This window comes from Neocloeon triangulifer, unplaced genomic scaffold (genome assembly GCF_031216515.1).
Source record: "Neocloeon triangulifer isolate White Clay Creek 2 clone unplaced genomic scaffold, ASM3121651v1 ptg000001l, whole genome shotgun sequence".
Lineage (NCBI taxonomy): Eukaryota > Metazoa > Arthropoda > Insecta > Ephemeroptera > Baetidae > Neocloeon > Neocloeon triangulifer.
The window spans coordinates 10,658,378-10,681,954 of record NW_026775544.1 but is presented as its reverse complement, the minus strand read 5'-3'; the positions used below and the strand labels follow the sequence as shown (position 1 = coordinate 10,681,954).

The 23,577-nt window shown below is 36.3% G+C and overlaps 5 protein-coding genes across 8 annotated transcripts; 4 read left to right on the top strand and 1 right to left on the bottom strand.

Annotated features, from left to right (window-relative positions):
* Nucleotides 1–112: 112 nt before the first annotated feature.
* On the top strand, nucleotides 113–1,508 carry LOC132200306 (putative hydroxypyruvate isomerase). 2 transcript variants are annotated; one of them, XM_059625691.1, is made up of 6 exons: nucleotides 113–290; nucleotides 347–633; nucleotides 700–811; nucleotides 871–1,043; nucleotides 1,094–1,213; nucleotides 1,267–1,508. In XM_059625691.1, exons 2-6 carry the CDS (start codon nucleotides 435–437, stop codon nucleotides 1,452–1,454), a joined length of 792 nt encoding a protein of 263 aa, XP_059481674.1. In that variant the 5' UTR covers nucleotides 113–290; nucleotides 347–434; the 3' UTR covers nucleotides 1,455–1,508. The 2 variants fall into 2 exon arrangements, with proteins under 2 accessions (XP_059481674.1, XP_059481681.1); XM_059625698.1 differs by having other exon boundaries at nucleotides 113–633.
* LOC132200293 (tRNA:m(4)X modification enzyme TRM13 homolog) lies at nucleotides 1,436–3,270 on the bottom strand. Of its 2 annotated transcripts, none has more exons than XM_059625653.1 (7): nucleotides 3,006–3,270; nucleotides 2,870–2,940; nucleotides 2,624–2,817; nucleotides 2,380–2,562; nucleotides 2,067–2,306; nucleotides 1,884–2,014; nucleotides 1,436–1,828 (listed from the first exon to the last, which is right to left on the bottom strand). In XM_059625653.1, the coding sequence occupies exons 1-7, from the start codon at nucleotides 3,126–3,128 to the stop codon at nucleotides 1,505–1,507; spliced, it is 1,266 nt and encodes a 421-aa protein (XP_059481636.1). In that variant the 5' UTR covers nucleotides 3,129–3,270; the 3' UTR covers nucleotides 1,436–1,504. The 2 variants fall into 2 exon arrangements, with proteins under 2 accessions (XP_059481636.1, XP_059481646.1); XM_059625663.1 differs by having other exon boundaries at nucleotides 2,380–2,544.
* Nucleotides 3,271–4,018: 748 nt separating this feature from the next.
* On the top strand, nucleotides 4,019–6,608 carry LOC132200299 (inactive selenide, water dikinase-like protein). The gene is made up of 5 exons (XM_059625678.1): nucleotides 4,019–4,384; nucleotides 4,832–4,936; nucleotides 5,005–5,266; nucleotides 5,326–5,516; nucleotides 5,919–6,608. Exons 1-5 carry the CDS (start codon nucleotides 4,102–4,104, stop codon nucleotides 6,314–6,316), a joined length of 1,239 nt encoding a protein of 412 aa, XP_059481661.1. The 5' UTR covers nucleotides 4,019–4,101; the 3' UTR covers nucleotides 6,317–6,608.
* Nucleotides 6,609–10,272: 3,664 nt separating this feature from the next.
* Nucleotides 10,273–14,831, top strand: LOC132196317 (uncharacterized). The gene is made up of 3 exons (XM_059618882.1): nucleotides 10,273–10,459; nucleotides 11,945–11,995; nucleotides 14,537–14,831. The coding sequence occupies exons 1-3, from the start codon at nucleotides 10,273–10,275 to the stop codon at nucleotides 14,668–14,670; spliced, it is 372 nt and encodes a 123-aa protein (XP_059474865.1). The 3' UTR covers nucleotides 14,671–14,831.
* Nucleotides 14,832–16,382: 1,551 nt separating this feature from the next.
* Nucleotides 16,383–23,136, top strand: LOC132205721 (adenosine deaminase 2-like). 2 transcript variants are annotated; one of them, XM_059634981.1, is made up of 8 exons: nucleotides 16,383–16,539; nucleotides 18,114–18,289; nucleotides 19,121–19,408; nucleotides 19,683–19,852; nucleotides 20,420–20,753; nucleotides 21,333–21,487; nucleotides 22,227–22,429; nucleotides 22,848–23,136. In XM_059634981.1, exons 1-8 carry the CDS (start codon nucleotides 16,418–16,420, stop codon nucleotides 23,020–23,022), a joined length of 1,623 nt encoding a protein of 540 aa, XP_059490964.1. In that variant the 5' UTR covers nucleotides 16,383–16,417; the 3' UTR covers nucleotides 23,023–23,136. The 2 variants fall into 2 exon arrangements, with proteins under 2 accessions (XP_059490964.1, XP_059490972.1); XM_059634989.1 differs by having other exon boundaries at nucleotides 16,404–16,539; nucleotides 18,131–18,289; nucleotides 22,848–23,135.
* Nucleotides 23,137–23,577: the final 441 nt, after the last annotated feature.

Sequence of the window (23,577 nt, the reverse complement as noted above, 5' to 3'; positions counted from 1 at the left end):
TGATCAATAAAGAATATAACTTTTGACTTTTGAGTGAAGTATTCGGAGCGCTTGGTTGGTAAACTGCTTTTCAATTTCAAGAAATCACTTGCGCCTTGTTTACTGGGTCAAATACCCTGGTCTACAAAACATGAACAGATCTGCGTCGCGCTATAATTCACTTTCACTGCTCGCGCGCGCTTATCCTTCTATTATAAATTATAAACCATTCGTGACGCAAATCGCAAAGTCAGCGAATCAATTTGCATAATTTATTGTGGCGGTTTTATCACCGAACGTAACTCAACTTGGTTTGAAAAAAAAAATTCAAAAAAATGGAAAACTTTTGAACTTGAAGCTTTTGCAGCGCCCGTCGACACACCCAGCAGCTGCTCCGAAGATAAAGAGAAGCATCTGATTATTTTTATTTAGTCGTCTGGACCAGTTTTCGAAAAATGTCTGGTTTGAAGTTTTGCGCGAATCTGTCTTTCATGTTCCAAGAGAGTTCGTCTCTGCTGGAGCGATACGCCCTGGCGGCCAAGGCGGGGTTCAAAACCGTCGAGTGCGCCTTTCCGTACGACCACCCTTTGGAGGAAGTTGTGGCCGCAAAAGAAGCGGCCGGCGTCCAGCAGGCGCTCATCAACATTCACGTCGGTACGGGTTGCAAACAATTTATTTAGAATATAAGTAATAAAAACTAGTTTTTCTTTTTCTTAAAAGGTGACGTGACAAAGGGTGATTTGGGAACGGCAGCTTTGCCCGGCAAAGAGGAGGACTTAAAGAAAAGTCTGCAGCTGGCTGTTGATTACGCCAATGCCCTCAAATGCAACAGGTTGATTTTTTTTCTCTAAAATTTAATGATATTTGTCTATAAAATACTGAATAAATCAGGATTCACATAATGTCCGGCAAAGTTGAAAGTCCTTCTGAAGAGAACTGGAGCACCTACGAGCAAAATATAAAATTTGCAACCTCCGTGCTCGCCCAGAACAACATTGTTGGCTTGATTGAGCCAATCAACAACCGCAGCGTGCCCCATTACTTCATGAACAGCTACGACAAAGGTTTTATTTGATTTTGTCAATCCGCAAAATTCTAAATTTAAATTTTCCAGCTCTGAGTTTGGTCAAATCCGTCAACTCTCCGAACTTGAGGATCATGATGGACCTTTTCCATTTGCAGCAGCTCAAGGGAAATTTGGCTCACAATATTAAAGACCTACTTCCCTTTGTTGGTATAATAAAAATAAAATTTCGGAATTAAAAGTTCTTAATTTAAGCTGATTAGGTCATGTGCAAATCGCTCAAGTGCCTAACAGGCACGAGCCGGACTCAGATGGCGAAATAAATTACCAGTACGTCTTGAATCAGTTAGAGCAAAATGGTTACGACAAATGGATTGGTCTCGAGTACAAACCGGAAAAGGAAACTGTGGTTGGACTTAAGTGGATCAAAAGTTTTGGCTTCAGTCTGTGATTTATTTATTCTAATTAAAACAATTGATAAATAAAATTTATATATTTTCGTTAACTTTTCACGCTCTTCTTTCCGATCAAGCAAACATTTTCCAGAGTTATGCTCTGCTTGACGTAATAAACCAGCTCACTATTAAACCCTAAAGACTGCAAATAATCAACCCTTCCCTGATCTATCACAAGTTTGCACTTTCGGCCAATTTCTTCTCGAACTTCTCGGCACAACTTGAGTCGGTCATACCTGTCTCTGTGCGGATTTGGATCCTGCTGGTCTGCAGATTTCTCTTCGGACAGGCGACTCTTTCCAGTCCCGCAGGTTGCCCAGCTAACCAGAACACACATGCGCGAAAAGTCTCGGGGAGATAATTCGACGCTCTAAAAATATCAACTTATCAGAAAAAGGGTTGATTTTTTTTTTAAATATCCACACCTTAAAAAATTCTTTTCCAACGTAATGCCGCCACTCACACCGGTGGTGACAACACAGTGCCATCACAAGTCCTTCAGTCTGAATGGACATTCCACTCGAAATTGAATTTCCAACACAGCGAAGTGCAAAATCTAATATAATAAAAAAATTTAATTACATGTTAAAAAATTTAATTTTTTTAACCTGTTGCTGCTCCACAAAGGTGTTTGCTGACCGGAACTACAAACTGGCAACCTTCGTGGAATTCCACCTTCTCCAAAAGTAAATCCGCAACATTGGCTCGGACTCTGATCACTTCCGCAGAAACTCCTTCGAGTGGCAGTTTGTTTTCGCTTTTGTGTCGGCAGGTGGAAATGTCTACAAGGGAGTATTTGCAGTTCTGCAAAGTTTTAGTTGCCTGGGCTATCCAAAACGTGAGTTTTCCTACAAACAGAAAAAACCAGAAATCTTATTTAGTTATATATTTAAAACTTCAAGGCAAAAACATAATTTATACCTTTTCCAGCTCCCATTTCCACAAAGCACGAGTTGTCCTTGAGCAAATTTTCGTCCTCCATCAGAGAAATCAGGGTTGAATTTTGCAGAAGGTGTTTGAGCGCTGGAGCTCCGATATCGGGACGTTTAATTTCCTCAGCCAGAGATGGATGCTCTTTTATTTTTTCTATAATTTTTACATGATCTAAAATTAATAATTAAATTTTAGAATATTGTTTGAATCACATTTGTATGAATTAATCTACCATTGTAAATAGTGTTAACTCTGTTGATCAAGCTCAGGAGCTCGTCATCAGAAACATCATTCAACCGAACTTTCGGCACCTCTTCTTCGGCAGGGCCAGCATTGATACCTGGACAGATATAATCCGGCTTGGATTCGCTCGGCTTCGAGTTGCATCTTGCCATGTGCTTCGCCAGTTGACTTTTGAAACAAGTGCTAAGCAAAATAAAATGTATTTTATTTAATGAAAATAAACAAATCGTCTTACTGGGTGCTGTCGAACGGGCACGGAACTCTAACTCTCTTTTCGTCCAAGCTTACCGAACTTCCATCAAGGGTCTGCAGACATAAGAAAATAAAGTAAAGGGTAAAAATTGTAAGAGAAAATATAAATTTATTAATACTTCAGTAGGTTTAGTGTGGGCAATGTGTTCGCCGCAAAATGTTTCTCCAATTTTCACCGTCATTCTGCACAAACGTTTCTTCTTCAACACAAAAAACTGGCACTGCACTTTTTCGGGCTCCATGGAAACTTAATTTACGAGCAGTCTATCTGCGATTTCCGCGAAATATCTTAAATAATTTCATAAAGAAACAAAAATGTTTTCTGCCGACTTTTGACTTCCAGCATGGCAATGTTTACGTTTTCGAGGCAAAGTTCAAGATGTTGTTCAAGATCAACAAGATTTGCTGGGAGCTCTGGCCCTCTAGCGGAAACTGTTGGAAGCTACAAAATCACAAATCACATGCGAAACTTTCACGAATAAAAATCTGCGTGGCATTTTTAATTATTTTGCTATATTTTGTTCCTAATATATACCTCAATGGTAAAAGAGTAGAAGACATAGATTATTCACAATTAATTGCTTGTGAATTTTCCTTAATATTGGTGGTTTTTTTGCGTCATGATATATTATATGTATTGCAATGGTAAATATTGGAGAACGGAAAATTTGCAATTTGTTTTTATTAATTTTTCATAAACTTCCTCCTGTCATCCAAAATCATGTAGGTTTTTTATATGCTTTATTATACAAATAATTATTTGATACTAAAAAAAATTCAAAAAACCAAATTAAATGGAGCAGATTAGAAGATTTTGGCATTTTACGGAACTGGTCGTACAGGCAGTTCATAAGTAATTTCAACTTGGACTTTTTGCGGCCACGGCCGGCCAAAATCAGCGCCAAACACACCTTAGAGGACAGAAATTGGCCGCCCCGACGGTGGATCGCGTGAATCCGCTTGCGAAGGGTGCGGGGAAAGGGTACTTTCAGGGCAAGAGCGGAAGGCCGGTTGGGCGCGAAGGAGCAGTGCAAGGGGGAGCTGCAATGGTGGCTCCCTAAGCGGTTGGCGCCACGCGCGTCGACCAATGAGCGCGCCGGATTCGGACGCCGGCTGCGTCGGCTGCACGGGCTCTTTAAAGACAAGGGAGAACGCCATTTTGCGCGGATCCTCACACCGACCGCGACGAGTCCTCGACTTCTGGATTCGCACACCATGTTGTCCATGCAGCAGGGCGCCGTGTCCTCGGACGTGCTGGCGGCCGCGCAGCTCGAGTTGGGACACAACCCGAACGCGTTGGCCCTCCGCCGGCCGTTCGATCCTGTGGCGCACGAGTTGGACGCCAGCTTCCGACTCACTCGTTTTGCTGATCTCAAAGGATGAGGGTGTAAGGTCCCTCAGGAGATTCTGATGAAACTCCTCGAGGGACTGCAGCAAGACGAGCACAATGCCCAGGACCACGACGCCCACTTCATGCTCATGGCCATCCCCAGGATCGGTACGTGTCCCTCCCGCGACCACGACACCCACCTGTCCTTCGGTTGTTGTCAGGCAGCGCGGATGGGAATGCCCCGCCGTCCGAACCCCATTTCGCAGCCCTTCGCACGCCGATGGCTGCTCAAAACCACCACTTTCAACTCAAATGACCTTCCTTTACCGTTCTCAGGGTCGCAAACCCTTTGGAAAGGGCTCAAAACGGATTTGATTTGAGAAATTCGGCTGTTGGGCATGTCCGTTTTTAAAGTCTCCTTGTTTCGTGAGACGGAATTTACGGGAGTTTCTTATCTCAATGAGAGGGACCGAAATTATGTCTTTTTCACTCAGGGTCGTAATTTTCCTCCACAGGTTGAAAATATGAAAAGAAAATAATTTATTTTGAACCTCTATGTTTTTTTGGAAGGGAAGAATGAACAATTTTTTACTAATATTTTATTTGAGGAAATAGGAATTGGCATGGATGCTTCAGTCACCCCTCTGCGCCACGGAGGCCTTTCCCTGGTCCAGACCACCGACTTCTTCTACCCAATAGTCGACGACCCTTACATCATGGGTAAAAAATCAAGCAATCGATTTCTTCAAATAATTTACAAAAAAAAAAAAAAATCTGCATTTTTTCAGGCAAAATTGCTTGTGCTAACACCTTGAGTGACCTGTTTGCCATGGGAGTGACCGAGTGTGATAACATGCTCATGCTCCTTGGCGTGTCTACCAAAATGACGGAGAAGGAGAGGGACGTTGTGGTTCCCTTGATGATGAGAGGCTTCAAGGATTCGGCCTTGGAGGCGGGCACGACAGTCACGGGCGGCCAAACCGTCCTCAACCCCTGGTGTACCATCGGCGGAGTGGCCACCACGGTTTGCCAGCCTAATGAATACATAGTGTACAATAACAATTTTTTTTATTTAAATGAAAGCAAATTGATTTTTGTTATTTCTCAAGGCCTGACAATGCCGTCGTGGGAGACGTCCTGGTGCTCACCAAACCTTTAGGAACTCAGGTCGCAGTCAGCGGACACACTTGGCTCGACCAGGCCGACAGGTGGAATAGAATTAAGTTGGTTGTTTCCGAGGATGATATGAGAAAGGCCTACCAACGCTCTATGGACTCGATGACTAGATTAAATAGAGTTGGTAAGTGGAGGAATAAAAAATTGATGGAAATAGTTTGGTAGTTAAATTGAAATTAAATTTTAGGAGTTTCATATTCCGTCAGAGAATTGCAGTTATCAACGTGGTTTAAATTAATAATAAAAATTCATTTCTCACAAAATAAAATCTTTGTCCCAAATTATTAGCATGAATTTGATTGAAAATAGAAAATTGAAACCAATTTTTATCAAATTTTGAAGCCACTTAATCTACATCAGTTAATGTTTCATATTTTCTTATTTGTAATCAAATTACTTATACAAATTAATTGTACTAAAAATTACTAATATAAAGAACAATTATCACCTTTAAAGTACTTAATTCAGATTATTGGAAATATGGCTATTTTTTTCCTTTAAATTTCTAATTTTTGTTTGTTTTCAGCTGCGCGCCTGATGCACAAATACAACGCCCACGGTGCCACGGACGTGACCGGCTTTGGTTTGTTGGGCCACGCCCAGAACCTTGCCAGGCACCAGAAGAACGAGGTGTCCTTTGTCATCCACAACCTGCCCGTGATCGCCAAGATGGCCGCCGTGGCCAAGGCGTGCGGAAACATGTTCCAGCTCCTTCAAGGCCACTCGCCGGAAACCTCGGGAGGTCTGTTGATCTGCCTGCCGAGGGAGCAGGCGGCCGCCTACTGCAAGGACATCGAAAAGCAAGAGGGTTACCAGGCGTGGATCATCGGCATCGTCGAGAAGGGCTCGCGCACCGCCCGCATCATAGACAAGCCCAGGGTGATCGAAGTTCCCGCCAAGGAGAAGGACGGCGAGTTGTGGTAGAAAGAAAGCTGGAGGCGAAAGGCAGCCTGGCCCGAATGCTCGGCACACGCTTTCGGGGCCGCCTCCCTTTCGCCGACATATCACTCTTATTAATTCCTTGATAGGTTGTGAGCCATTGTGAAAAGCAACCTCATCCGGCTCTTTTATTTTAAGAAGATATAAATAGATTTTGAATTCTTTTCACCGCTTGTTCTATTGGTTTTGTAAGAAAAGACGAAAATTTGTAATAAAATATGTCTGGACTGTAACATCAGCAGAGTATTAATAAATTCTGGCAGATTTTACTGATAAATATCAACAATTATTGATTTATTCCCACTAAAATTGTCCTTATTTATTATGTTTAGAATTGATATAATTAAATTGAAGTAATAATTGAAAAATCTGCAAAATTTCTAATTCAACACCCTGAAAGAAAGTTTTTTTTCTAAGATTGTAAGATTTGCATTATTTAAAGAAAATACAAATTAACCCTACAGGAGCACAAAAGTAAATGGGAGAGAAAAATAGTATTTTGCATTCAATTGTAGCGCTGTATCTATGTAGAAAATGTATTTTCAATGGAAAGCAATATAATTTTCACCAGAAAAATTTCCTTTTTGACTTTGAGTATTTCATCCAATTAATTACTCTGGAATATGAGGAAAAATTAGCTTATATTAAGGAGCAAAGGTTCATTTTTGAACTTTCATAATGCAAGATGAACAATATGCCTTGAGATTTTCCTCAATTTACAGCAAATTACTGTGACCAAGATTTGATTTTAATTGAAATTTAGGGCCTCGTCGGTATTAGAATTTGCGCTCAAACGTGTCCACTGGAGCGTGAAGCGTATAAGAGAGCAAAATTGAAGAAGGCGCCTTATGTGTGTGCAGCCGCCAACCATTTATGTACTATTTTTTTATATGTGCTCGCTCCTCTGCTTGAGTCACTTTGAATCCAGCAGGTATTGCAGCTTCGAGTCCAGTGCACGTTCGCAATAAATATTAAAGCACGCATTTGCATGCTGAATTTATTTTATTCTCATGAATAATTTTCCATTCGAAATCAATTTGCGCTCGCAGGCGATAATCTCTCCTCGTCTAGCTGGACTGACATTTCGGTATCAGAAGGCAGCGTGCACTCGAGAGATGACAAGCAAACAAGGTGGAAAGTTCCTGATGCTCTCGTGTCAATCAAAAATAAAGTTGTCGCCTTTTTATCAGCCGTGTGGAGTTTCCCTGTTTGTGCGTGCCATAGATAAATTTCCCAAAACAATTGGCTTTGTAATAATTGTCATACAAGGAAAGTCCTTGACGAAATTCGCTTTGCCTTCTAGACCATAACATGACTATTTTTGCGGTTCATGAAAGATCGGTCAAGTACATATTGTTATGAGTAAAAAATATCTTCTCTGGTTGTTTATCCAGAGCGTTTTCTCCGAAATGTGTGCTGCTTGCAATGATTCGGCTTTTACTTACATCAGGAAAACTGGTAAACACTAGGCAACCAAAAATGAAGATGTAAATATATTCAATATTTTCGAATGAATTGCCTAAAAGGCTAAAATATATTAGGTTTTTAGCCTGAAAATGTATTCTTTTTAAATTTTTGAACATCTATTGTTAAATTTGCAATATTTGGACATTCATTTTTATAATTTTGTAATGCAAAAAATGCATAAACTTGTAAATTTCATTGAATATAGTTCTAGAATCTTGGAAATTTGAAGAAAAAAAATTGAACCAGTTCAAAGAAGAAAGAGAAAAAAATTTAAATTTAAAAGCTTTTGCAGAAAATTAAAATAAATCATAATGCAATGAGGAATTTTTGCATTGATTTAGGGTATTATGGTTTGTAATCTATATTGTCATGAAAACAATGTTGAGATGGAAAACGCATGACGTGGTGTCAGACAAAATTATTCCCTCTACTATTTTCCATTTTATAAAAACTGAAATTTGGATTTTTTTCTTTTCAATTCGGTACGCAAATTATTATGTATGTGTACCGACCGACGCAGTTTCCGAGTGACAGATTTTGAATTTGAGTTGGGAACGTGTCAGCCTCAGTGATGAATGAACCGTTCATTATTTTTTATTCGTGTCAATCAGGAGCTCTCACTTCCAAGCAGCCCGACCGTCGCGGCGACCTGCAATAATGTGGTGGCTAAAAAACTAATCAGCGCTCCAACTCGATTAATTTCCATCAAAAAAGCAAATTTTTATACTAAAAATTTAATTTTGCTCAAAAGCTGAGAAAGAATGAAAGAAAGTTACGTAAAGAATAAATAAATGTTTTGCGTCTCTTACAGGGATTCTCATATTCTCCTCTCCCCGCTGCGTTTCGCAATCCGCCTAATTTGTCCGATGCGCGAACAATTTGTAAATATAATTAGTACACGGTATACAGAGATGCGAGGAAATCAATTTTATTAATTAAAGCTGCTGCCATGAGAAAGGCAATTTAAAAGACGAGCGCTTTTGCGCAGATAAATGTAATAATGGAGGAGGAGAGGATCGCAAACAATGAAAGCGATTTGTTGTGTTCTCTGATCTTCAATTAAATCGAGGAAAATATGTTTCGGTTATGTAAGAGCGAAAACATTGCTCTACGTGACAAAAAGTGCGTTTTAGCCCGACTTTATATAACAAACTTCTTTTGATCAGCACCTGATTGATTTGATTTTGATTATAAAATTGTCAAAAGCTCAAATAATTATGTAAAAAGCTTCAATTTAATTTTCTTCCTATTCATCATCCGTCAATTTCAGAATTCTGTAGCTCAATAATTTTATTCTATCGTTTATTATTAAATTATATATTAATTATTCCTCGCAAGGTTCATTTAAAGATAATCTCAGCCCAAAAAGAAAAAATAAACATAAATTGGCGTGAAAAATTACATTAATACGTCTTAAAATTAAAGAAAGAAAAGCAAAATTAAGCTTTATTTACATAAGTTGCGAAATAATTCAAAAATTTAGTATTCATGAAATGAAAATAGTTCCAATTTAAAATTTTCCTTCTTAAACCGGTTAAAATTACCAAAAACGTGTTTTTATTATCAAATAAGGAATGGGAATGGAGATTTAATTGCACATAAATTTTAGTGATGACTAAGTGTGCACAATAAATAATATTTGCACGTAAAAATAGAAATTTAGGAGGGTGCTGGGAGGGTGATGGATATTTAAATATTTTGATCCAAGACTTTCCATACAAAATAATGGAATGAAAATTTATATTTTGCCGGCTTGTTTATTCGCAGTCAACATTTGCTGTAAAAAGTTGAATTTTCCTTACTTGGTACACCAAAAAAGTGATCGTCTTTTACTGGAATATTTAAAATATTTGTTGGAGTTAAAAAAATTAGCGCAAAAATTTAATTCAATTTTCTTAAAATAGAGGGGGAAAATGATAATGTTATTTTTGTAATAGAATTCATTATTACTGTATTGAATAATTCAAATAAAACATTTTCTAAATAGATTTTCGTATTCAAAGCAATTTTATGACATTATTTTACAATAAAAATAAAAATAATTAAATTTATGCTCATTCTTAAGAACCTTTTAATTTATTTTCAATAATATCTTCTCTAGTTTAGTATCAAATTGCACTTATAACAATCAAAGACTTTCAACTACTACCACATTTCGTATTTTTGCAGCTTTACAAAGCAAAATATTAATAAAAGCCGGAATATTTTTCTTAAAAAAGGAAAAAAAACCAATACAAAAGGAGAAAAGTGTTTGAAATTAATTTACTGTATAATTGTTCACAATTCCAGTTTCGGAATTAAACCATTTGCGAGCCGCGCAATTAATCGCTGCGTGACCTGGGCAGTCGCGCCTCAGGTAGGGTTGGAAGTGCGGGGGCTGGAGGCGGCGGTGGCGGAGGCGGCGGCCGAGGGGCATGCGCCAGGTCGGCGTCAAAAGCTGCGGCCGCGGCGCCGTCGACTCACTCGCGACCGCGATGAAGAACTCGCCGCTGGACTGGTTGCTGGCCGTCGTTTGCGCACTTCTGCTCCTTCAGGTGGCCCACTCGGCCAACACTGCGTCCGTGCGCTCTATCTGCGCCCAGCCCGAAGGCCTCCCCGCGCCTCTCAAGGGCTTCTGCAGCTGGCTCTACTCGGACGAAAATGTCCAAGTCATTCGCAGAGGTAACAAAATTACTAACTTTTTACAAAACATTCATTCTTTGCAAATTATTCCGCAAAATAATTTTTGAATCCGTTTTTTAAATTAATTGTAATGTTGAGAAATTCGGCAAAAATTTGAGGAATCTTAAAGAAATTGTCTCGCTTGAAATAGATTCAACAAAGGAAATCCACTGCCCAAACAATATAAGTCGTATAAAATGCATTTCTATTAATTCATTTGCTCTGCTCTTTTTGATCAATTCCACGCAGTGCTGCAGAAAATATTAATTTCATTTTTTTGATATGTAAATAATTTTTTTGGTTAGTTATATTATCTGCAATTGGATGGACAAAAGTTTAAATATTACTGACAGTTTTAATAAATTAATGCAATTTTTTAATTAAATTCACTTGAAACATCTATCAAAAGGAAATGCTCAGTCTGCTTTTGTTGCAGAAATTACATTTAGCATTTTTGTTTGTAATTTAGTTGAGAGAACTTCTGCATGAACATAATAGTTTAAGAACAAGTTTTGACCTTTTTCCTATAATTTGCTTTGTGGGTTTTGTTGGAACAATAGGCAAACGCAAACAAACTTGATGCTTCAGATCAATGCGAGTAATTCTATATTCGAAGCAAGTTTCTCTTTCGGTGCGATTGCAAGTTTTGGGGCGGTAATTAAATCTGACTTTTGCGTTTGTGTGTTTTGACGCAATCCTCCTTTCATTCAATTGGAGTCGAGTGACAATGAAACCGCACGCTCTAAATTCACCCTCGCGCGCATAATTAAAATCCTGGAAATTACACCCACCGTGTGTCGCTTTGTTTGAATGTCACGCCTGCAAAGTGCGTCCACTCTCGTTTATCAGCCAAATCTTCAAACCGCGTATTTCCCTCAACAAAAATTGACCAAAGTGGCGCGCATAGCAAAGTTACACCGCCACATCCACTCTGTTCCTCATAATGTTATTTAGAACGATTACGTAAATATTTGTTGATAATTCTGTTAACGCCCAATCAAATTAATGAGAAATTTCATTCCGTGATTAAATATGTAATCAAACGATCAAACAAACTAAACAGGTATGTTAATTTTAATATGCTGAGACAAAATTTAAATTAATATTTATAAATAAATATTTAAAATAATACAAACATTACATTCATATTACCAATTAATATAAAAATGAATTTAATGATAATCATGAGACACTTCCCACACTAATCTACACAAAAATTCCACAAAAAAAGACGCACACAAAAAAATTTAAGTAGAGAAAAAATAGTTTATTTGCAAGTCTTTCAACTTAATGCTATACTCGGCGTGGGTTTTTGCATTTTGAGGGGCAGTAAAACTTCACTCTCTCCTGCTTATTTTTAGCGCAAAACAAAAGGGCCCACGAATTTGAAGTTACTCGTTATTTTTCAAATATCCTGCCCTTTGCTAACGAATATTTACAATAGAATAGATATTAATACTGAAAAAAATTATTACTTTGTTTCAGCGCCTGCTCAGCAAGTATTCAGATTGCCCAGAAGATTTCCATCAGACGGAGGTGAGGAAAATGATTTGTTTTATGTAAAACGTTTTGAACAATTCGATATTTACACTATTTTAATGATGATGCTACTTTTGCTCATGAATGGAACTGGAACGGAATTTATTTTCTAATGGAAAATTGTTTAATCTATTTCAATCAAATTGTTACTCATAATTTTTAATTTCTTAGTTATTAATTCACTTTCTTAATATCAATGAATATTTAAAAAAAATTCATTTTTATTCATTTCTTCATTTTGTGTTATTTAAGGAGAAATGAAAATTGATCAATCCCAACTTGAAACTGGTAAATTACTATTTTTCTATAACGAAATTCACTGATAAACTTTTGCATTAAAAGTTCAAATACGCGCGAATCTTTCAACAGCGCGAAGTCATTGTTTTGTCAAACGCGATTTTAATCAAAAGTGAAATTGAAGCAAACAAACATGACTTTGCATCTCGCGCAAATCAGTACCAAAACATGATGAATGCGTCTTCTTATCTCCGCGAGCAAACTTTTAAATTTCATTCCATCCCGCGTGTGAAAAGTTGCGGTGCAAAAACAGTAACTTTCAATTTGTATCGCGAAAGTCAAAACACGTGGCGAAAATTTAAGCAGGGTGCTTGTCTTTGGGTCGGGCTCAACGTGTCAGCATTTAAAAAATATTATAAAATTTACCGACATTAATTTGGAGAGGAGCGCGTGTGCCATAAATCTGTCGCGCGCGCGATGCATCCTGCGCGCCTCATTAATTCGCAGCCCTGAATAAATATTAATTTTCCTGGCACAAAAATCAATCTCTCCTTCACGTATAATAATATACCTGCATATGCACACACTTATTTTTCCACATGTTTATTTCCGAGCGGTGAAGGAAATGAATTTGAATCGCGCAAGAGGGGTTTGTTTGCCCAGCGTATCCAGTCAAGGGGAGAGAAAATACAAAACTGCTTCGCGATCTCCTTTCTCTACACAAGGAAATAGAAACGAAATTTCTGTTGAATCTCTGCAAAAGCAATTCGTCGTGAAATTTTATCATTTTCTCCACTTTGCACGCAGGAGCACTTTAAATAAATATCATACTCGGGTGGATCGGAGCGTCATTTTGAATAATTGATGAGACTTGATGCTTTTCCGCACAACTTTTTCTACTTTTTCACGTACGCGTAAAACTTTTGCAAATTGAAAAAGGAGACACAACTGCACTCATATCCTTTCGTCATATTTGGAGAAAATGCAGCCCATGTGGGACGAAAAATACAAGTAATGAATTTATACCGAAAACCTTTTAACCCCTGTCATATTTCCGCTGACGTGTCTGCTCACTACTTTTATTACGCGAGCACATAATTTGTCCTAATAGCGAAACTTTTTTTTATCCATAATTGCATCATAACGTACTCAACTAACTACGTCTGGTGATGGCGAAATTAAGTACGCACCATTAAACATAATGGCTTTAAATAAAAACCAGTCGAAAAGAATATGAGCCCACTCAAAAAATTTTCAGCTTCTTCTACTAAAGTCAATTTCTAAATTAAAAGGAGTCTGGAAATTTCTTAAGTTTTATGTATACCATTTTCATTCAATTAAACTAGCCTCTATGGCTTAAAATCATTAAAATGTGAAGTGACTTTTAGAACGAAAATTTATTAAATCTTAATCAAACTGAACTAACGTAAAATATAAGTTCTTTGAATTATTTATCTAAATCAAACAAATATTTCAAGAACATTATTATTTATTATGCAAAATAATTAAACATCAAGTAAATTAAGAATAATCCTCCCATTAATGTGTAAAGACTGTGAACCAACAATTGCGATTAACGTTCAGCACAGAATTTTTTTATGAAGACAGAAGCATGCTGATTAAATGTAACTGTAGATTAACTTTTTTGACTGAAAAACTCCATAGAAATTATGATTGCCGCTGCGGATTAATTAATCTGTTCGTTTTTATTATTTGTTTCACACATCTCCGGACCAAAAACATCCAGCCGCGTAAACAGGGCAAAATACTTGGGGGAAAAATAAAAACTTTTTGTTGGTCACGTTTGCTTCCACTTGGCACGTGTGTGTTGCGGAAAAATGTATTTGCGTAGGAAGCGCAAAACACATAATCCTGCTCGAAAGCCTGGAAACTCACATGCCTATAATACCAATTTCGCGCTCTCTCCACCCAAAAGGAAAATTTCAACCTCCGCTTTAATTTATACACAAATGTATAAGCAGCTGCCCTTTGAACTATATTCGATATTTTTCAACGTCGCAGCGATAAATTCCAGTTAATTACTTGCTCGGTGACCTACAACAATTTTTTTTCCTACGTGAATGAAAGAAAAGACTTCAAAAGATTCTCGTTTTTAACGAGTTGCGTTTTCGTAACGCCGCCTTTCTTCTCCATTCATTAAAATATGCCTCACTTTTCGTCAGAAAAAATCACATTTTCTTCATCTCTGACGAAAGAACTTTTTACAGTTAAAAAATTGTAATTTCCCTGCGCCGGTCCTTTTTCCAGAAGCTCTTTTCATTTCCGGCGATTTTGTTTCAGCAGAACTGGAGCCCCTAGAGCCGCCAGCAATTCCGCGACAAGACCGGTATTTGCAGGAGCCGTCCGCCTGGGAAACCATCAAGAGACAGGACAACAATCACATGTTCCTCAGGTTCGGACGCAGACGGAAGTAGCCCAGCTCTTATGCAACCTCCTACTCTCTTTCTCATTTAACATGTACACCTTTTTCCGACTACTTCACATCCGTTGTGTGACCACTTTTTGTTAGAACATGTGTTACTGTATTTTAAGAACTTGATCTCCTATGCCAAATAAAATAATCGTCTCAAGGTAGCTACAGTGAATTTTTCAATGACTTTTATTTGGTCCAAATCACAATTTGAAAAGGAAATAGGCTTTTTTTTTAATAAATAAATTGTAACATGGATAGCAAATATTTTTTGGGTAAATTTATAAATTTTATGATATTATTTCCCCCCCAGTTTCAGTTTTTAGTATTATTTTTAATAAATTGGTTAAATTCATGTATTAAAGATACAAAAATTTTTAAATCGACAGCAGCAGCATTTCAATTTTGCAAACATCAATTTACTAATTTTCAATTATTACTAAATAATAAAATTAATATATTCAATAAAATAAATAATTTTGTACATAGAAGAATTGACAATAATTTAATTCAAATTCGGCATTTCCTTCACAAGTTCAATTTTGTTTTTCTGAAAAAAAATAAGAGCTAATTATTTCAAAATGAAATTAAATGCAATTGAAATTTGATTTCCAAAGTCACCGTTTCAGAACTAATAAAATAATTAGGCACAAGGTATAATTATACATTACATAACATATTAAGGTTTGCGCATGATAGACAAATTTTTTTAATTTTAACACGAAAATTTTAATACACAAAAAAATCCAAAATGAAAGAGCCTAGTCTTTTATTTTAGATTGAGTATTTTATTTTTTACAATTTTAAAAACAAACTTCTTTGAATAACAAAATTTAAAAGTGTTTTTTATTATTTAAAAATTTAATAGGTTAATTGTATTTTTTTTTATTACATTTCATAAGAATTAATAAATTATTTCAAAAATTGCATAAATTTTTTGCTACTTCTACTCTAATGCTATAAAATTTATTTATTTGTTTAAAATTATAAATTTTTTTCAATAGAGTTTTACAATATAACTTGAAGTATTTATTACGCCGAGGGTTGAAAAGTTATGTAAAATTATTAATTTTATGAAATAATACAACTCATATTCTGAACTATTTTCAAACAAAAAAAGATCACAGATTGAAAACAATTCCTAACATTGTGTGGATTGGTGATCAACAAACATATAAATGAGTCAAAATGAAAATAATAATTAATTGTTTTTTTGTTTTTTAAATTATTAACATGGTGTTTGCAAATATAAAACATTACCGCTGAATGATTCGTTTGCGTGGCTAATTGACGCAAAAACAAACGAACGTGCTGAAATGAAAATTAATCGCAGCACGAAGCGATTATTGCGTTTCTGATAGGTCATGTTGACCAGGAATAAATAATGGCATAAATATGTTTTTATCAACAAGCATGAGTACCACCAGTTTAGTTCGAGTAAATTTTTTTTTAATTGGAGTGTTTTGACAATAAAAAAATCACAATTGAAAATGGAGAAGTGTGGTTAGGAGGGGAACATTGAATTTAAACACAATCTATGCAAACAAAACCTTTGATAAGTCGCTGCGGACCCAAAATAAACCTCAAATGTCGCGAGTAAGAAATGCCACTCGAAAGGTCTTGGTTTGAATCTCGCCAAACTCGTGTCGCGGCTCCTTATCATCATCTCAAGGGTATTTTTTACGATACCGCAGCAGTGGCGTCGCGCGTGTTTAAAAGGAGGAAAAAATGCAGTCGCCTTAAGATTAGCCATGCGAGCGGTTCTGTTTGTACTCGCGGCCGCCGCGGCCGCCTCGTCGGCCCAACTGGACCAGTACTGGATCGACAGGGCCGCCTTTCTCCAGGAGGATTCTGCCACCTACCTTGGATCAAAGTACCAATTTTTATTTATTTATTTTTTTAATTCTTATTTTGCAAATTTAAGGGTAATTAATAAAGTTGATTGCTAATTAAATAAATGAAGAGTTATCACAAATATAAATTTCTATTTTTTTTTCTACATAATCTTCTATAATGATATCGGTGTTTTTGATGTAGTTGAAACCGGAAAGACGGCATTATTATTCTCAAAACTTATCAGCGGCATGACATTGAGCGTGGTTTGAATATTTCTGAAGTTCAAGGTTCATAGGAGCCGTCAATGCTTTGGACCGACGGTTAAAATAAATCATTTTAATTACTATGAACTCTATTACTCAATCTTATGAAAGTACAATTTATTTTCACATAAAGATTTATTTCCTTAAATTAATTGATTGTTTTTAAGCTTCAAAGTCCACATTTTTCTTGTATCATGATTAAATCTATAAAGAGTTGCTGAAATTTATTTCGGTTAAAATATCAAAGCAAGTCGATGTTTTAATTCAAACAAGGGGATTAAAAGTGTGATTTTTACACTCAACTATATTGAAATTGAACCTCCAGGCCAATATTTCATGTAAATCCCATCATAAATCCTTTTTGAAATGCGAAAGTTGATATTTTTTCAGTAGTAAAAGGCTATAGAGGTATAAATATAAGCTTGGACCCAACAAATCGATTCAGGCGAAAGAATTTTCGTATTTCTATTTCATGGAAATTTCATCTTTCTTCTCCAATGAAACAATATTATGTTAAATAAATCTACCTCAAAATGTGTTTGCAATTATTAATTTAAATTTCAAGTGAAAATACATTGTTCATTGTTGATACTGAACAGAAATCTTGACACTTAAAAGCATCTTCTAGTTTGAATTTTTTTAATAACATAAAATATTTTTAAACATAACGCTAACAGCAGATGTAATGAATTTCATCATGTTTAAACCATGACTAATATAATTTTTTGAGTAATATTTTAAAGTTGAAGCAGGATAATTTAGAACACGCATATCACATTACAACATTAACTCCCTCCTAATTATTTACAATTAGTCACCCGTTTTATTCCCTGCTGCTGCAGTTGCTGCGCCTACGTAAAATAATAAAACTACTGAATTTAATCCAAAATGAAAACAAAATTCAAACGGAACTACAAATATTCTTTTTTTTTTGTCAAATGTCAGGGGAGAGTTCCTTTCTCCTTTATGAATTAAAATTTCAAAATAAAAGAAACTTAAAAAGATAGAAAATTGAAACCGGGCGAACCTCGTTGCAAAAGATAAAATGACCACAAAAAGGTGACCTGCGGTCTGCTGGTACTTTAAAAACGTACGGTTTTGTCTTGTCCCAACTAAAACTTAGTGGGAGGGAGGAATTCATAAAAATTTAAAATTAAATTGAAAAAATTTAATTTTAATAAACAAAAATTGCAGAAATTAATTAAGCAAAGGAGTCAGTCACCAGCTTAAAAACCAGCTTACAGAGATAACAATAATAATAATAAAAAAAAAAATTATGTCAGAGTTTCTAGACGAAAAGTTGTGATTGTATAAATATTTTTGAGGATTTTGTTTGTATCGCACTCAGGATTGTCCTGACCGCAGATGAGCAGCGAGTCAACGACCTTCTGATGGTGGCCAAGAGACAAATTTACGAGAACTGCTTTGACCAAATGTGCTTTCCTCCCGCGCGCCACTTCTTCGACGCGAAGGCCGACATCGAGAGCTCGGAAGTTTTCCGCCTCATAAAACTAATGCCCAAAGGTAAGGCTCAATAGAAACGAGCGGCTAAGCGCGACGATTGATTTTTGCGGATTTGCTGCGCTAAATAATAATGAGATTATGGCCGGGAAGCGAGAAACAGGCGGATGAGACTTTTTGCGCCGCGAGAACTCAAGATTGCGATACAATTTGATTTCCACGACGAGCTTCGCGACAAAAAGGTGGATAAGTCAATCAATGACTCGGCTGCGAGAAACACAATAAATTCCCTTGTTTGAGCAAAAACAAAATTCTCCTTTGTAGAATACAATGAAAAAATTTAAATTAAGATTGGGACGAAAGGTCAAAGGATCAATTCTTTTTAAGACATATACATATTATGTTCAGCAATTTTACAATTTTTTTCTGGTAATATTTTTTTTAACTAGTAATTTATTTATAAAATTTTGATTTTCTTCATAAAACGTATTGTTTAAATAATTAATTTTCTAGACTATACAGAAATAATTTTGTATTTCCACTTTATTTTCATTACCATTACCATGAAGAATGTAAAAACGTTCTGGCAATTTAAAAAAAAATAAATAAATAGGAACTGAAAATTGCGTTCTTATATTTAAAAATTTAACTATAATTTCTCTAAAAGCAATTTGTTGTTATAACCAAATTATTATTTACTTAATTAATTAATATGAGCTAAAAGTAAGAAAAAATTTTTGAGAAATAAATAAAACTATTAATAATACTATGTAGAATTAATCTTTAAAAGCATTGAATTGAAAAAAAATCGAAATAAAAACATCACATTGATAAAATTTTGTCCAATAATTATTTAAATTTTAAATTGTTTATTTGTTCTGAATTGAAAAACAGGTGCAGCTCTCCACGGCCACGACACAGGCATGGTGGGCACCGAGTGGCTCATCAAGAACGCAACCATGAGGAGTGACCTGTGGGCCTGCACAAAGGTCAGCACGTCACAACCCACGCCTCCGATGGAACTCGACCTGCTCAAAATGATTTTTGCTCCATCCGTGCCGGCGGCCAACACCTGCCCTGACGGCGCCTGGATCTCGGTCGCCACCCTGCGCACCACCAACCCCACCGAAGTTGACCCCTGGTTCGAGCACTTCCTTTCACTGGTCACCCCTGACCCAACAAGTATGCATTTAATTAAAGTAAAAATTAAACAAACAACTAAATAAAAAAATATATATATAAAAATTATGAAGACGAAACCAAACTAATGTAAAAATATAATAATAGATGGATTTTGGTACAGATAGTTCAGAACAGGTCGTGGGTGTGAAAACCGGGAAATAATAAACTTTAATGTTTCTTTATGTGTTTTCATTTACGGAGGGACATCAACAAAGTTACACACTGAGACGTAAAATTTGATCAAGTTGAGTAACTTTTGTCTTTGCGAATGTAGCTCGGTACCCGAACGTCAACGTGGCCTGGGAGTATTTTTCCAAATTGTTTGACGTCACCGGAGGCCTGTTGTCGCACACGCCCGTTTTTAGGGATTATTTCACGCAAACGCTGCGGGAGCTCAAAGACGACAACGTGCAGTACCTCGAACTCAGGGGGCTGATGTTGCCAGTGAGTAAATTCAAAATTTCCCCAACATGTTTTACTTTCATCGCCATTTATGCAAATAATTATAAATTACATGAAAATAAGGTGGTTTTGATATTTTAAATTATTCAAGGAACCCCTTATTTGATATACACACCAAAGGCCGCGCATCAGCTCTATTATGTTGGCCAAAAAAAAGATGTCTTCCGCCCGAGCCATAAGGCCCCATGGCTCTGACGGCAGCCGTGTACCAACATAATTTTGGGATGCGCAGCCTTTGATACACACTTGATTAATTATTAATCACATACATTATAATTAATATTAAATTTTTTTTAAATCTTAACTTTCTGCTTTTTTTTTAAATTTCAAATTAGAGTTTCTTCTCTTTAATTATTGACTTGATTTAGGAAGAAAACGAAGAATAAACAATAACGATAATTAAATGGAAAAAGTATCACCCAAAAAGCACCTAACAAAAAATTGGATTTGAAAAAATATTAAATTTGCAAATTTCTCTTTTCACACATCGAAACTTAAATATTGTTGTATTGAAAGGAGGGAATTTTTTTACCTTTTTTTCGTTGACAGACGTACAATTTGGACGGCAGCACTTTGGACACGATGCAAGTGGCGACGCTGTACGCGGAGGCGAACGCTGAGTTCAGCGGCCAACAGGTGCCGGGCGAGTGGTTCGGCTCGCGGTTCATTTACGCGCCGACCAGGAACGTGGACAATGCGACCGTCGACACGTACGTGCAGACGGCCGAAGCGCTCATCAGGGCGCACCCCAACTACCTGGCGGGTTTCGACCTGGTCGGCCAGGAGGACAAGGGCAGACCCTTGGTCGAGTTCATCAACCAAATGTTCGACCTAAGGGCGCAGGTCCCAGACGTCAAATTTTTCTTCCACGCCGGAGAAACTAGTAAGAAAATTTGGAAAATTATTTTTTCAGAGAAAAACAACTTTGTGAGATGAAAAAAGTCTTTTTCCTCGCTTGACATTTGCTATCTTTATTGAAAAAGCAAATTTTTTTAAGACCCACTGAAAAAAAGTCTTTTTGATCTTTCCAATTTTTCTAAAAATTAATAACGACAATAGATCTTGACGATTTATGTCATACAAATTTAAAAATTATAAGAAATTACGATCTTTAATTAATTTTTCACAAAAAATACTTTGGACTGTTTTAAAACGTTGCAATTTTTAGATCCGTTTTTCAATGTTTTTTTTTTTTTAACTGTTTTTATGAAATAATCTGCAGTAAATTAAAATTTTGTTTTCGTCAATATGAAATTTATGATTTTTTTTATAAGAATTAAAAGATAAGAAATATTGAGTGCTTTGGCTTCTGTTCTGCCATGAATTAAAAAAATTTACTAACATTGAATTCCAAAAAGAAAAAATTCTGTTTTTTTTCTTCTTTTTATTGAACTACACACCAGTTGAATAATCTAAAAACATCAGAACAGAACAAATAATTTATTTGTCTTATTTTTTTTAGATTGGCAGGGAGAAACAGATTTGAACATTATCGACGCATTGCTTCTCAACACGACCAGAATTGGCCACGGTTTTGCCATCAGCAAGCATCCTGCGGCCAAACGATTGGCCGCTGAAAAAGGAGTTGCGATTGAAGTGAACCCAATTTCTAATCAGGTAGATGAACAAGATTAAATAGCTTCTTATCTCTTAACGTGGCGCAAACAACAAAAGTCGCAAAATAAAAATTCCAATGCCGGATATTAATCAATTGTTCTGGTTTTTTTTTTTTTTTTTTTTTTTAATTCCGAATTACCAGATCCGGTGAAATATAAATTCTCGGCAGCGGGTAAATTGACCAATTTGCGACGACCTAATGGGCAACTTTTCCGCAGCTAATTCTGGGTCTTACCAAACGTCGAAGGCGTCAATTAATGCCTCTTTTTACGATCTCCAGTGACGCCTGCGAGCGTTAGCTATTCTTGATCAGCAACAGGGCAAAATCAATAGCGTGATAAAAAAAATTAACGCGCTTATCGTCATTCCCCTCAGCTTAGCCCCGCAAACCATGGATTATTTATGTGTAATTTTCATTATAAGATAAATTAACCAATTCAAAAAAGTGCAATAATCCTTAAATAAATAGAATAAATTATATAATTATCTGTGCGTAATACACATAAAATTGTATTTTATAAATTAATTATGAATTTGCTTAAAAATCATCCTTCCATATAACAATCGACTCATAGCTTCACAAATTAAGGATATTCAAAGTTTTATTTCAAGTTAGATAAGAAAATTGACAAAACTGGAGGGGTTGCAAACAATTTAGTAGAATGTAAAATAATTATTATTTGTATTCAATTAATTTCTGGCAATCGTGAGTTAGTTCAAATCTAGAAAAATCTCACAGGTTCTGAAACTGGTGGAGGACTTGCGAAACCACCCCGTGTCAACTCTGCTGGCGGAGGACTTCCCAGTGGTCGTTTCGTGCGACGACCCCTCGTTTTGGGGCGCCAAGGGCCTCAGCTACGACTTCTATCAGATGTTCATGGGCATCGCGAGCAAAGACGCCGACCTGCGCTTCCTAAAACAGCTCGCCATCAATTCCCTGCAGTGAGTGTCAAAAAAGGCAACAAAACTGCTCGACGTATGTGAACTGCGGGTTGCAGAAATATTTTTAGCAAGTCGATTTCATTTGCGGTTTACTATAAAAGGGTTTTAATTGAGCAGAAATTGAATGAAATTCCAGTGGGGATCGAAGAATCAAAAGGTCAGTTCGGTTTTTTATTTTGCCATAATGGAATTATGCTTGAAAACTTTTTCGAAGAAGACCTGCACAATTTTTCTCCCCAGATGGGAAAGTTTTTAACAGAGAAGCCTTGCATGTATATTTTTTATATTTATCTTCTCAAATTATTATTGAAGTATTAATCTTGGTGAACCGTGCCTTGAATGCACCTCGGCGGATTATGTAATCGCGATATCATAATAATAATAAATAATAAATAACCCGTTGATAATTGCATCGCAGGTACAGCTCGATGCCCGCCGACGAGAAGACGTGCGCCCTGGAAGCGTGGGCCATTCTGTGGGACCGGTTCATCGCCTCAGTCCTCGGAAATCCCGCGCCAACCAATAAAAAAAACAGGGCCGCGTGCGTCACAATTTGGAACAACAATGTGAAACTCCAGACAAACGAGCTCTAGGCGTTTAGTTCAAGTGAAATTAAGTTCGCAAAAATAAACACAAGGAATGAATTATTTTATTTCTTTGAATTTTTCCTCCGCTCAAAGTTTGCCGACCTATTGATATTTCCAATTCGAATCTACATTCAGATTTCCTTTTCAGAGAAATAATAATTCAAAGCAGGAGGTTTTTTGTTTCAATAGAATGAGAAGTTTTCAATAGCAGTTGGTTGAAACTCTCAGAACTAATGGGAGTGAAAAGTCTCATGATATCATAACAAAGGAAAATATTGAAGTAAAACTAGGATCATGTTGGACGTGATTCTCATGGATTTTATACAAAACAAGTATTTTTTATTTACACAAATCTTATTTCTTATAATTCTACCTACGTTGAAATATTTTTAAACCTTTTTTTACAATCGTAAAAATCACATAGCAGGTTGTGCACTGAAATAAAACTGAGGACTTGAGAGAAATTCCTCCCACGAAAATCTTCATAAATTGATATACATACAATGGGTATACATTTTTTTTATCAGATATAATATTTTACAAATTTGAGGTGACAAAGTC